We start from the raw sequence: 15,007 nt of genomic DNA, 5'->3' as shown, positions 1-15,007 counted from the left end.
AAGATTAACTATTGATATAAATTCTTTGTTAGAAAAAAAAAAAAAAATAATAAAAAAAAAAAAAAAAAAAAAAAAAAAAAACTTGAGATTGGCCAACGCTCCCCAGAAGAAAAAAAGAACTATGATTAAAAAATGAGGCCGAACTTTCTGCCATAAAGAGCAACCTAAACTGCAATATGTGCTAGTATAACTCATCCTGCATACATATAACCGGGAAAATGAAAAGCAAGCCAGACTGTACTGGAATTTTCTCTCAACACCTCACTGCATGCAATGGTCAAGTTCAGTGGTTGGAAGCTGATACAGGCACTGGGTTTAAACAACAGCCCAGGTACCCTCTTCTCACTGATAACTGAGGCTATGGAGGGTAGAAGAGAGGACCACAACGTTGAAGACTAAAATTGGCACTGGCTTCCCTGCCAGCCGTGAAGGATCGGACTTTATAACAAGTCAGTGATACAACTGGTATTCTGGCTAAGTCATCCACGGAGGACCATGACGCTCCTCATTCATTTAGGGCCACTCCATCAAACTTACCCAATGTCCATGCAAAGTAATACTTGGGCTTTGCGGCTTGCATGACGACATATAAGTACCAGAGACGACTCGGAAAGTTGGCCTTATGTACAAACCAGTCATCAATAAGGAAGGTGACGGGAAAGGACTTAGAGAGCGTCAAAAACAACAGGAGAGACATCAAGGTCATGCACAACTTCTGTATCACAGCTCCCTAGAAACGGGGAGAAAAAAAACCCCATGTAACCTCTCAGGTATGAAGAACCTAAAGTACATTGTTAGCAATTACTTCCCTAGAAGAAAGGGCAACGGGAGTGGATTTCCTTCCTCAGGACACAAATCTGATAGGATTAGGTTGGGTGGTGTATTTATAGGCAGAGCACGCGTGAGGACTGGAAGTTTTCACTGTGAACATGGGACATATCTGAATGTGTTTTCTGTATTCCTACCAACATAAGTTAGTTAGGGCTGTTGTCCAAAACATAAGAGAAATGTGTATCATTCTAAGGTTACCATAGCCAGAGAACCACGCTTGAGTCACCAGGCAGGAGGGAGAGGCTTCTGGTATAATGGACCCTGTGCAGGTAACTGAACACCTGAGACGGGAATGTCTGGGCAGACAGTGGATGATGTTAGCTTCTGAAGATGACTCAGGTGTTAAATCTAGTGTCATTGTTAGCTTCAGCTGTCACTTGGACACAAACCTACCGTCATCAGGGAAGAAGGAAGCTCAGTCGATGAAATGCTTCCCCCCAGATTGCCCTATGGCATGTCTATGGGACATTTTCCTAATTGCTAACTGATGTAAGAGGGTCCAGAGCCACTAGGCAGTTGGGCTGGACTGTAGAAGAGAGGTAGCTAAGCCTGAGCCTACAAGCAAGCCACTAAGCACTTCTTCCTTGTTGCCTACAGCTTCTGCTCTGGCTTCTCACAGGCCTATAACCTGTAAGCTAAATCAGCCCCTTCCTCCTCTAGGTGTTTTTGATCAGGGTTTTATCACAGCAGCAGAGACACAAACTACAACATCCAAGTCAAGAGGTACTGAGTTTCAATCAGGATTCATTTTGCCCAGCTCCTGTGACTTCCCGGGAAATGTCATTCTACATGTCTGTAGTTTCCAACTTCCTAAGAATGGGTGCCCTTGATAATAAGGCTCAACAAAGGAATCCTGCCTGGAAGGGACTGGGGCCTAAGTGGACAGACATGACAAGGAACTGAGAACAACCTAAGAAATTGCCTATATTCAATTCTAAGCAAAGAAGGTGGGTGACTGGTCATGCTCTCTACTAAGCTGTTTGACATTTGGTTACTGCTGTTTACCATATTTCTTTTTTTTACATTTATTTATTGCATATACAGTGTTCTGCCTGCATGTATGCCTGCATGCCAGAAGAGGGCACCAGATCTCATTATAGACGGTTAAGTGCCACCATGTGGTTGCTGGGAATTTAGCCCAGAACCTCTGGAAGAACAGCCAGTGCTCTTAACCTCTGAGCCATGTCTCCAGCCCCTATGTTTTCTCTTTTTCTGTTCTGGGGATCAAACTTAGGAACTTGTGTATGCTAACGCAAGTGCTCTATCACCAAGCAATACTGCCAGTTACAACATTTTAATTAAAATGACTAGTAGCCCTGAAAGTGAAAACCATTCTCTGAAACTCCCCCACTGCCACCCAGAAATACACTGAGTACTAAAACCTCACCGTGGGAGAAGGCTCTGGCAAACTGTGGAAACCTCTTTGTGTCCAGTTCACTTCCAGCAACTTCATGTGTATATGTCTCCCTTCAATGAAGGCTACGTAGTCCTTGAAATTGTTGCAAGGGCCGGCTATGACACTCATAAAGTTGATGTGGTAGCTTAAGTATTCCAAAAGTGAGGGCTTCACTCTGTGAACAGAAGCAAGATGTGAAACTTGACTCCTCATCCACGTTCAGTTCTCCTTCAGGACATGCTCGGATACTTGACTGCCTTTATTCACTTCTGCTTTCTGGAAGATCCAGCTAAGAGAGACATCTTTGAGACAGTTATCACGGATGAGAGAGGTAATCGAGATGGTCACAGTTCCATGTCACCCTCAGCTGGTACCATGAACTCTGAGGGAGGCATCTCACGCAAAGGTTATTTGGAGGCTCTTTTCTCATCACCTCTGTCTGCTTGCATCACAAAACAGAGAAACAGACAAAGGGAGGGTGAGAATTTGACCCTAATGTCATTGGCTGAGATGCTCCAAACTGGGGAAATTCTCTCCCAGCTGCCAACATAAATACAAAGGAAATGGTGGGAGGACCCGACTTGTTTCCACTTGGAAGCCACACAAAACCAGCTGTGCAATCTGTTGTCTGCTTTGGTGTCTAGGTCCTGAAAACGAGAGCAGGGAAAACCTGGAGTACACGGTTCTGCTGGATGCTTCAAGAGCACATGGTTCCCTTGATACCATGGTAGGGTATTGTAAGGAGGGGGCACTTGAAACACCAGCACTCATTAGTTCGTCAGACTGTGCCTTAAGCTGTTAGTAGCCACACAGCACTGAGCTGGAGACTGGATGTATAAGAACCCTCCAGTTCTTCCTGCACAACTGTTTCCAAATCTCAATTCTGTGGTGAAGGTACCACCTGGGACTCCATAGGGATGCCAGCAAGTTCTCGGCATCCTTTGGTGGGATCGTATCCTGCAGCTGTGGCAGCTCCTGGTGAGCCACCCCGTCAGTGTTTTCTTCCTTCCTTCCTTCCTTCCTTCCTTCCTTCCTTCCTTCCTTCCTTCCTTTTTGTTTTGTTTTTGTTTTGTTTTGTTTAGTTTTGTTTTTCAAGGTAAGATTTCTCTGTGTGTAGCCCTGGCTGTCCTAGAACTCACTCTGTAGACCAGGCTGGCCTTGAATTCAGAAATCCACCTGCCTCTGCCTCCCAAGTGCTGGGATTAAAGGCGTGCGCCACCACTGCCCAGTTCCATCAGTGTTTCTCTCCTGATTCTTCAGGATGCCCCCGCCCTTCTTTCCATCACCATTCCCATTCCCCTGTCCATCCACACTAGCCAAGGACCAACTTCAGAATCCCGCTAACTCCCCAGTCTGGATTCTCTTCTGGCCTACTTCCTATCTTTCCCTGTGCTAGAGACCTAATCACACTAGATTGAGTTGGTAATTATCATTTCTCAAAGGCCCCAGAAACAAATCCATTAAAAATAATTCTGGAGTAGACACACACATCCTGGGAAAGGAAAAAATCTCACAGGACTGCCAAAATTAGATTCGAGATCCATCTGCCCTTGATCTCTACCCTACAGGAGACCCAAACATACACAGAAATGCTCTATAGCCAAGGTTAGCCATTGCTTAGCATTGTGCAAAAGCAAGGGTTAGTAGACAGAGAAGTGCCCATCAATAGCAGATTCAATAGTAATATCATATCCATATCACAGAATTGATATGTGAATATTTATTAAAATGAGGAAACTCTAGACCAACGGTTCTCAACCTGTGGATCACGAATTTGGGGGCTGCACATCAGGTTATCCTGCATATCAGATATTTACATTACAAGTTGTAACCATAGCAAAATTACAGTTATGAAGTAGGAATGAAAATAATTTTATGGTCGGGAGTCGCCACAACATAAGGAACTGTATTAAAGGGTCACGGTGTTAGGAGACTTGAGAAGCAATGCCCTGGACACATGCAAAGGGCTTGAGAATGCACTGCTAATTGCTAACTTACTTCACAGCAAGTCGTTGTTGCTCAGCAGAAAGGTCTTCAGCTTTCCGACCCAATCCTACAAAAAAACGAGATTAGGGAATTAGGAGTAAGGTGGTTAAAGTGAAATGAGAAACTGATCCTAAAAGAAGCTTCGCAAACTCAGTTGGAAAAGGCCAATTATTTTTTGCTTTCAGATTTTGCTATAAAGAGCTCCTGGTTTTCGTTTGCAAAAGCCCTGCAGGAGGAAGGCAGCGAGCTGAGCACACGTAAGGTCCGGATTCCGTCCTTACGATTGGTGTAGTTATCCTGGATCAGTTATCCATGACTTCGTGTGAAGAGGGAACGTCTCCATAGGTTCGTACCAACACGGGAACATTCAAGGTTATTTGTGTTTAATTTGCCTAGTAGGATATTAACTCCAGAGAATCCTGCCCTTTCCTTACCACACAGCAGGATGCCATTGCTCTAGCAGCACTGAGAGTGCCTTCCGTGAGCTGAACCAATTCAAATGCCTCCCTCACGATGGCCAGTAGGAAACACAATGTGAGGAGATTAACAGTGGCTGTCAACAGATGGGACCTAGAATGACCTAGGAGATCAGCCTCTGGGCATGCCTGGGAGGGACTATCCAGAAGTGGTTAAGTGAGGTGGGAAACCCGCCTTCACTGTAGGCAGCCCCACTACAAGGGCTGGGTTCTGGGGCTTAGTAAAAGTGAGCTGGGTACCATCATGCATCCCTTTCTGCCTCCTGACGTCAAGTGCAGTGCTATGGCGCACACACGACCGCTAAAGTATATCTTCCGGTGCTTTTCTGCTGTCTTGGTTTTTTTGTGAAATAAGATTTCACTATTTAGCCCAAGCTGGCCCTGAATCTTCAGCCCTCCTCTGTATGACGTTCAAGTGCTGAGAGTACAGAAGTGAGCCACACAGTGGCTCAGAAGTACCATAAGCAACACAAGAGACTCAATCTGCCTAGCAACCATGAAGGCAGCTCCACAACGCACTTAAACTCTGTGTGGTCGCTCGGGCCTGTAATCATAGCATATGGAAGGCAGAGACAGGGGGATCGAATTTCAGGCCAGCTAGGAGACATAATAAGATCCTGTCAAAAGAAAATGCCTAAGAAAAGACAGAGTGTTTCTGGAATTCCCTCATTTGTCCCACACTGGGGGGGGGGGTGGCAAAAGTAAATAAACAGTTTGCTCCCTGTTAGGAATACTCCAGGAAATGTGGTAAAGGGGGAGTACTTTAAATGTAAATTTAGGCCCGAAGTCTATTTCAAAATTAAAAGGAGGAGGAAGAGGAAGGAAGAAGAGGACGAGGAGGAGGAGGAGGTAATGTCCAAAAAAAGGAAAGGTTCTAAGTTCAAGACTAAGCTGGGATACACATTAAAGCCATGTCTACACACATACACACACACACACACACAGAGAGAGAGAGAGAGAGAGAGAGAGAGACAGACAGACAGACAGACAGACAGACAGATACAGAGAGACAGAGACAGACAGAGACAGACAGAGACAGACAGAGACAGACAGAGACAGAGAGACAGAGAGAAAGAAGAAGAGTCAGAGAGAGAAAGAGACCAATTAAACCCACTTCACTTTTTCCTTGAGAGCTCAATAAGGACATATGCATGGCAATTTGCAGAACTGAACTGACCTTGACTATTAGTTGTGTTATTCTGTTAGTCTACACTGGTAGCATGCCCAACCTTTTGACAGGGTGACACAAAGTTGTCATGTATATAGTTTATACTCAAGAACAGAACAGCATAGCTAACCCCCACCCAGCCTCTTCCCCCCCCCAAAAAAATCTTATAACGTTTTACATAACTTTATAATTTGGGGTAGGACTATCTTTAACGCTGTCCTGAGCTTTCTCAGGCCTATGGGCCATCGGTTAGAGATTTCTGGCAGCCACTGCCAGGCAAGGTTTCTGTTTTCCTGGGACTTCCTGTGGCAATGAAAGTCATATTTTGGAATGCATCTGAGCCCCGAGCAAATCATAATGGTTGGTGACTCTATAAACACCTCATTCTAGCTATGGAGGATACCCTATTCTAGCTATGGAATGACCCAGCTCTTTGCAGAGTAGCTAAAGCCCCAGGTATGAACGAAATGCACTGGGTCAAATGAAGTGCAATCTGTCCCCATGCTTTAAGTGAAACAAGGAAACTAGCTGTTGGAGAGGAATCTCCTCAACCTGTCTACATAAAGACATGTCCACAGTTGACAGCATCCCCAGAGCATCTCAAACCCTCGGAGTACCTGCCCACTGAACCTCTTAACCCTGTACTGGAATCTTCCACCTGGCTCTAAGTCCTCCTCCCTTCTCTGAAAAATCACACTAAGGACGTAAATCACCTGTTCTGGCCATTGTTAGCAAGAACCTGAGGGGCGGGGTGGGGTGGGGGTGAGGTTCGGTTTTACACACACAAAAGACTCTTTCTTCTCCCAGACTTTTATAGGACAGGCTAATCTTATCAGATGGTTTTCCCCAGCACACAGCTTCCCCTAAAGAGGCTAAAAACCCTAGCATTAAAAACCAATGCTGTTAAATATTTTACTACCCTCTAAGTTCTTCAGAGATGAAATCAAAGCAAAAAGGAAGCTGTTGTCCTAATAAATGTAGGAAAAGGCCGGAGGGCATCGTGAATTAACTTTAAAATGTAAACAAAGACGCACTGTTCTTGGAGCAAACATTTTTAGCGAATGACGGTGGTGGATTCCATAAGGACATGGGGAGTGTTGGCTGGGACAGTAGAAGGTGGGACTAAGGAGGCCTGGGAACACGGAACAGGAGGGAGCCAGTCCTGCAGTGCTCACATAAAGCTTGGACTGTGTGTGAAATGCACGCACGGGAGCTCCAGATGCCTGGCTGGCTCTGAGAACCAAAAGGAAAACTGTTTTCTCACCATCATGAACTTGGAAAGCCAAGGTCGTGATCTTCTGAGTGACAATCATCAGGGGCCTGGGAAGAGGACAATGGAAACGTCTTTATACAACAAAGAAACTGCTATGTCTTTGCATGATGGTGTTCACCTTGATGTTAACTAGGTTAAATACAGAAACAATGAATCCAAAATAATCCATTTTTACCCCCCTTGCAAGTTGCTTTACATATGCAAACATAACTGTACTTGCTGTCGCGCTCTGTCCTCAGGTGTTGATGCAGGCTTTGTCATCTGGGACAGTCTGGGACAGCCCACGTGAGACCTGCACACAGGTCAATCAACACTGCATCATGGGAATGGTAAGGAGGGCCAGCAAGGTGGAATGTTCTCTCCATGTTTCAAGCCTGAGTTAGCCCGTATAGTTTAGACGGATGCTGGGCTAGACTGTTCCGTCTCTATGGGATGTTCACTCTGGGATGTTCAAATAATGGCAAAATGACACCTTTCACAAATCATGCTCTCAGTATTCAGAGATAGGGGACTGTTGTCTGCTTCTTCATCCACATCTGCTGCAATCTGTTTTGTCCTGTTAAAGGGAAGCTTGCACGTATGTGCAATAAGATATATTTGTGAAATATCACTGTCTATAAATAAGCCATTGGTTAACAAAACCCCTAACTTGGTAGAGCCAACCACTGTTGTGAGACCTTTCCTGGGGGACATGAGCAAACTTCTATTCATCCCAGATAGGGCGCCAATGAAAGACAAAAGAAATGGATTTCCTCAAGTCTTGCTGACCCAGTGACTTTAACTTTCGTGGATGAAGAGTTACCAACGGGGGCATAGGCAGCTAATGCGCAGCGACTGCACTGAAGAGAGTTCTTTCTCGCCCTCATGTCTTCCAGCAAATATTGACTGCCTATATACCCTAAAGGACATGTAAGATCCCGAGTGCTTTAAGGGTCATCTCATGAGGAGCTTCACACCATGTCAGGGCAGGGGGGGTGTCCTATCATGTACAGGACTTGTGGGACTAATTGTAACTACTCTAATTTTAAAACAACAGTCATGTCATGCACAGATGGCCCAATCTCACAATAGCCTAAAATAAAAATTTACCAGAAAAAAAGAAGCTAGGATTATTGGATTGATGGTAAGGATCACCATTTTAACCTTCAGCTACATATATCACATGCCCATAATGAGGCAGGAAGATCACGAGTTAGGGGCTAACCTGGGTTACCTGGAGAGACCCTGTCGTACGTACACACACACAAAAATTTATGCATCAAAGTAAAGGAAGTAAAAATATTTATAAATCATATATTTTATAACTTATTAACAAACAGTTTAATTTAAAAGTAACCATAAAAATCTCAAGGAGTGACTCTCGTGTGTGTGTGTGTGTGTGTGTGTGTGTGTGTGTGTGTGTGTGTCTGTAAATGGGTAATAAGCAGATGAAAAGATGGCAGTTGGTAATTAGCAGTCACAGAGATTCAAGTGGGAACCTCTATGAGGTACCACTCCCAAGCACCAGAACCGCTGTAATCAAAATGATGGGCAACGACAAGTGCCTGCAGGGATGCAGAGAAATCAGCGCCTTACACACTGCTGCTGAGAGCATGGGATGGTTAATTTCGATCATCAACTTGACTTGATTAAGAAACACATAGGAAATTAATGAAGTACACTCTTGGCTGTGTGTGTGAGTGCATTTTAAGAGGTTTACCTAACGACGGAAGATTCACCCTAAATACGGATAACATTATGCCACAGGTTAGAGCACCAGACTCAATAAAAGGGGGAATGAGCTGGAGAGATGTCTCAGAAAAAAAGAATACTAACTACTCTTTGAGATCTTCCCACATCTAACATCGTGTTTGCAGAAACCTAACACTCAATGGCAGGACTTAAAACAACCTAACACTGGGCTTTGTGTGTGTGTGTGTGTGTGTGTGTGTGTCTGCCTAGAAGGGAGGACATCTGTGCTCTGCCAGAACACATAACAATACTTAACAGCCAACAAGGAGGTAACCAGTTCAGGCACTCTAGGGCAGCAAGTCATGCCATGCTCCTTTATGTTGAAAAATAATTGAACGCCATGGTTTTAGTCCTTGTAATAAGGGCTACCTCTGAGCTTCTAGCAGAGCAACTTGGTCGTACAGATCCATGGATCTTTGTAGCTCACCCTCTTGATGTTCAGGAAGACCTCTGACCCACAATGTACAACAAAGGCTAAGAGCTATTTTTCTTAAAAGAGGCTTACTATATATAGGCGCTGCATTCAAGGTAGTTTCTAAATATAGCCTTTAAAGCATCATCGCATTTTTCCCCATAGTCTTTTTTGTGTTCCTTTGCTTTATTCTTAAAGCCTGGAAATGCTAAGAATCAAGCTTCCCATGCAAATCCCAGCAGATATTTTTAAATGGGTGCCACATTCTCTGGTAACCATGCTATCTGAAAACCATGTAAGGCCTCATAGTCAAGTTAACCCATACCTTTGCCATAGTGTCTGAACACGGGTACATCAATAATGTGATGAAAATATTATGGAATTAGCTTAGAAATTCCATCTCTGTAAAAAATACATTTGTTTTCATCTCCCAATGGCTACATTAAATGTACTCCATTGCACAAACATTTAATAGTCTAATATGCACAAACATATCTCTGTCCCACCCGCTCATATTACCAGGGATTAAACCCAGGGGTCTCATTATGCTAGAGAAGTACTCTATCACTGAGCTATATCATCAGTTCTTGCTTAAGAGCTTCACTGAGTTGCTCGGATTTGCTTTGAACTTACTATGAAGCTCAGGCAAGCCTTAAACCCATGACATTCCTCCCTCAGCCTCTTGAGTAGCTATAGTTATAGACGTGTACTGATAGGCCTGACTTAAGTGTATGTCTTATTTGAGACCCTGTGTATCCCCATCAGCATCTTCCCTTTGTGGAAAGAGGAAAAATGTTTCACTCAAAAAAATCTCCATACATGCATTTCCATTTGAGTGTTGGCTTCTCAAAGGATGAAGATTAATAAAGTGTGTATTATCTTATTGCTCAGCAAAGTCAATAAACACTTACTACTCAGCATGAAATCTCTACCATTGGAATATGGAAAAAACACATTGTTGTCAAACCTTAGAGAAGACATTGTTTGGAGGAGGAGAGAGAGGAGAAGGAAGAAGGAGAAGAGGAGGAGGAGGAAGATGAGGAGAAATGACAAGAAAAAGGAGATGAAGAAGAGGATGAATAAGAACAAGAACAAGAACAAGAACAGGCCAGGCGTGGTGGCGCATGCCTTTAATCCCAGCACTTGGGAGGCAGAGGCAGGTGGATTTCTGAGTTCGAGGCCAGCCTGGTCTACAGGGTGAAACAAAAAAAAAAAAAAAAAAAGAACAAGAACAGGAATAGTAAGAAGAACAAGAACAAAAACAAGAAGCAATAGCAGTGGTGAGTGAAATGTTATCTAGAAATATATATATCTACGTAAATATATATCTACGTATATAATATTATACGTTATCTAATTTGTACTCTCAACAACTATTGCTTCTATTAAAATATCTGAAGAAGCCTCCAACAGTTTACACAAAAAGAAACAACTCAGGGAGTAAGAGATGGCTCAGCCGGCGACGCACTTTCTGTTTGAGCACAAAAACCAGAATTCAGATCCCTAGTGGACACATAAATGTTAGGTGGGTCTGACATCCTGCCTGTAATCCTGTACTTAGAAGGCAGAGATGGAAGCTCTGGGGCAAGCTAGTTAGCTATGCTAGGCAAATTGGTAAGCTCTTGGCTCACACTGAGCTTCAGCCTCTAAGATAGAAATGGTCAAGGAAGACACCTAACCTCAACCTCTGGCCCCAACGTACATGTGCACAGTTGTGTATCTCCCTCTTCATACAGGTGTGCACCCACATATATACACATTCACACATGCATGCACACTACACACAAGAAAATAAACGATTCACAGTGCAGTCATGTGTCTATATATCTAAAATCCACAAGCTAGAACCAGAAGCTGTCCACGGAAAGTAAAAGTGGTCCTGAACCCAGGAGACTTGAATCTACCAGCCTGACAGGACAGCAAATTTTCCTTCACAGAACTACCCGGAACTCACGGCCTTCTAGTTAGGAGTGTCTCTAAATGTGCCCGGACATCTACCAAGTATAAATACAGAGGGTGTCTCAGGTAATCAGACTTGAGAATTAAATATTTTAACTAAAAATGTAATTCCCACATATATTTTAACCAAATAAAACAATCTAAGATATATCTGTTGGCTTATGATTTATAATCATGCTCATTAATGCCAAAAAAGTAAAACTCAACATACACAATGTGGTTGTTAATATATTATCAACTGGCAGGATCTAACATCACCAGTAAGGCAAGCCTCTAAGAGCACCACTAAGGGATTCATAGATCAGGCTAGCCCCTGGGGAGCACCTGTGTGGGATTTTTTAGATTAGGATAGCCCCAAAGAGCACCTGTAGGGGATTTTGTGGATTAGGCTAACCTCTGGGAGCACCAGTGAGGACTTGTGTAGATTAGGCTAGCCTCCGGAAGTACCTGTAAGGGGTTCTGTAGATTAGGCTAGCCTCTGGAAGCACCTGTAAGGGGTTCTGTAGATTAGGTTAGCCTCTAAACACACCTGTGAGGTATATTCTAAATTAGGCTAGCCTCTGGGGGTACCTGTGAGGGGTCTTCTACATGAGGCTAGCCCCTGGCATGCCTGTGAGGGACTATCGTGAACACGAAATGCAAGCACAGGCAGAAAGGCAACAATCCACAAACTGGTCCCTCGTGCAGCTGAAGTGATTCTTCTCACAGCGATGGTCCTGAGCCAGAGCTGTGCTTTCCTTTTATGGTCAGCACTGAGCCACATCCTCAGACCTGCCTGCTCATCGATCTCAGGCTGCGCCCTTGGTCCTATGGACGCCTCTGAAAACAAGGGGGCAGGCCAGCATGGGGAGCAGAGCCATCCCCCTTCTGTGCTACCCCCCACCCCCTGATTAAAACAAGAAACAAGAAAAAGCATACTTTTTATTCTTGCACTTTCGATGATTAGTGTAATATGGATAAAGAAATGTAAGTGAGGGGGAAAAAAGAAATTTAAGTACAGAAATAAAGTAAGGAAAAACAGGCAGATGAATATAAGTTTGGAGCAAATAGTGATAATCCCCAACCACCACTACCAACAACAACAACAACAACAATCTCACACACACACACACACACACACACACACACACACACACACACACACCACACCACTCATACCTCTTTTCAAAGATTTAAGCTCTATTCTTTGGCCCTGTCCAAGAACACAGTCACTACTTCTCATTTCAACAGGGCACTGGACAAATGGACACAGCACGATTTCTGTCTGCAGAATTAAGCTCTACGGGACTGTGCTAAAGACCAGAAGCCTACGGTAGCCTGAAGGGGGAAGAATGTGACGAGAAGCTATCCTTCGAATCTCTTTGCACGTGTGTTCTCTTTCCACATAAAACCCAATTACGTGGACTTCGGGTTGGCTATCGGATGGCTGGCCAGACATCATAAACCAACAGAGGAAAACACTGCCCAAGGGCAATGAGGTGAATGGCCACCAGTAGGAGGGGACCAAAGTCACAGTTATAATGTGCACCTATAAGATAGCCAAAACCACAAATGGTAGGTGCTTCAAATGTTAACCATGAATCTCTGTGATCTCGTAGTATGCAGTTAAATATATTTAAATAATATTCAGGAGCTGTCATTATGATACTACTAATAAAACAATTATAGCATCTCCAGTAATGGCCCCTCTAGGAAGAATTTATCTTCCTTTCGCCGTTTCTTTCCATTTCCTTTCTACAGTTATCTAGGCTCAGAGAAAGAAACAGATTCGCCTTACACGCTTTAAAAACATTTCCTTCTTCCTCTGCTTGTTTTGGGGGTAGGAGGTGAGATGGTGTCTCACTCTGTAGCCAACGCTGCCCTCCAACTCTGGATAGTCCTCCTGCCTTAACCTCCCGGGAGCTGGGACTGCAGATGTAAACCACTTTACCTAGTTTAAAAGCCTCATTACCAATGGCAGTATTGATTAGCCCTTCGATTTAATTGTTCACAATTTTTTTAGACCATTTAGGATACTACCAGTTTCTCACTATTAATGAAAATAGCTAAAACTCCTGCATAAATGTATTTCCTTACTGTCATTCAATTCCTAATAATTTCGCCTATTATAGAATATGAACTTCAAAGGAATTTCTGTTTTGAAACTTGCAGGAAGATTGCCTTGCAGAAGGGTTAGATGTATTCATACTCCTACCGGCCATGTGAGAGAGTTCACATTCCATGTTTCCAAAAACACTTGGGTGACCTGAATTGCCAACATGAGGGGGAAAATTATCTGCCCGGATCTGGCCTGGACTGGAAAAAAGAAGTAAGAGCTCTCGCTGCTGCCCTCAGAAAAAATAACTTCCTTTGCCCCCTTCTGTGAGAGCAAAAACAAGAATCAATCCACGACAATAAGCTTTAAAAATATCAGCTTTGCTACAACTGCAGCATTGCCCCCAGGGAGAGGAATACATATCCTAATGCCTTCTTTAGGCACGTTCACAGAGAAAACATGGAGATATTCACAGCTATTAACACACGTATCAATTTAAATTCCATTAGCAACACTGACGAAGTTATATCCTGTGTGTTTTCTTTACAGGTTCAGCCCACAGCGGCTTGATTACTTTTGGATGATAAATAAATTTTCAAGTCTTGAATGTAACCTAAAGTCTGAGTGCATATGTTCACCTAAATTAAAGATATCCATATATGTTCTGACACTAATCGCATTCAATCCCGTTAAATGCCTGTCTGTGCTCTTACACTAATAGTACAATAAAGAGCACTAAGCCCAAAGAGTTATACTCACAAGACAGATGCTCCCACATCTAGCTGCTTTGTGACGCTGAGTTCCACTCGGTAACTTTATCTCTTGACAAAGTCCCAAAGACCACATTTCAGTTGAAAAAAATGGCAAGGCTAAGTCAACTCCATTGTAAAAGAAAGCTTGTGACTGTTGCGTATTTACAGTAAGAACCAGCATTCTGGACCAGTGAGATGGTTCATCCAATAAAGTGTCTGCCACCAAGCCTGGTGACCTAAGTTCACTCCTCAGGACTCGAACACCATATCTTCTGACCTCCAACACAGGTGCTGTGCCATGCACGTGTGCAAATGCACACACAAACACAACTTAAATAAGTACAAAATAGTTTTAATATTTAAAAAGTAAAGTGATAATAATTTTGAAAAGAATTAACATTGGTAAAGATCCCCTGTAATTGTCAATTTGTGATTGAAACCCTTTGTCAATTTCAGGGTGAGAGTGCCTCTCCATTTATGTCACGAAGCTAGGTTTAGAGCTGCCATTTTCTTTTTAAAAAGATATGGATAGATAGATAGATAGATAGATAGATAGATAGATAGATAGATAGATAGATAGATAGATAGATACTAACAAGAAAGAATGGTGGCACACACCTTTAATCTCAGCACTTGGGAGGCAGAGGCAGGTGACTCTCTTAAGTTTGAGGCCAGGATGTTCTTACAGAGTGAGTTCCAGGACAGCCAGGGCTACACAGAGAATTTCTCACAATCAATAAACAAACAAACAAATAAACTAGAAACAATCAAACCTCCATGTAGTAGATAGCACTGTCCCTTAGCCATCAGAAAACCGAGTCGGGGACAACCTTCAAGTCGTGGGCACGCCTTCTTTGTTTCTGCTCCCTACCCACTTATTTGCAAGCTGAACACTCAGCAGTTTGGTGTGTAGACCTCCAGAGATTTCTTACAGGAAGTTAAAAAAAGAAAGAAAGAAAGAAAGAAAGAAAGAAAGAAAGAAAGAAAG

General features: G+C 43.3%; 1 protein-coding gene across 1 annotated transcript in view; it reads right to left on the bottom strand.

Annotated features, from left to right (window-relative positions):
• Positions 1 to 15,007, bottom strand: part of Mboat1 (membrane bound O-acyltransferase domain containing 1) — a 110,591-nt gene that overhangs the window by 20,554 nt on the left and 75,030 nt on the right. The window contains exons 5-8 of the mRNA XM_021215634.1: positions 7,122 to 7,177; positions 4,226 to 4,280; positions 2,219 to 2,402; positions 538 to 730 (exon numbers count right to left, since the gene is read on the bottom strand). Coding sequence (XP_021071293.1) covers positions 538 to 730; positions 2,219 to 2,402; positions 4,226 to 4,280; positions 7,122 to 7,177 — 488 coding nt within the window. The remainder of the gene's footprint in view (positions 1 to 537; positions 731 to 2,218; positions 2,403 to 4,225; positions 4,281 to 7,121; positions 7,178 to 15,007) is intronic.

This window comes from Mus pahari, chromosome 16, assembly GCF_900095145.1.
Source record: "Mus pahari chromosome 16, PAHARI_EIJ_v1.1, whole genome shotgun sequence".
Taxonomy (NCBI): domain Eukaryota; kingdom Metazoa; phylum Chordata; class Mammalia; order Rodentia; family Muridae; genus Mus; species Mus pahari.
The sequence above is the reverse complement of the archived record's forward strand: the minus strand, read 5'-3'. Positions and strand labels throughout refer to the sequence as shown.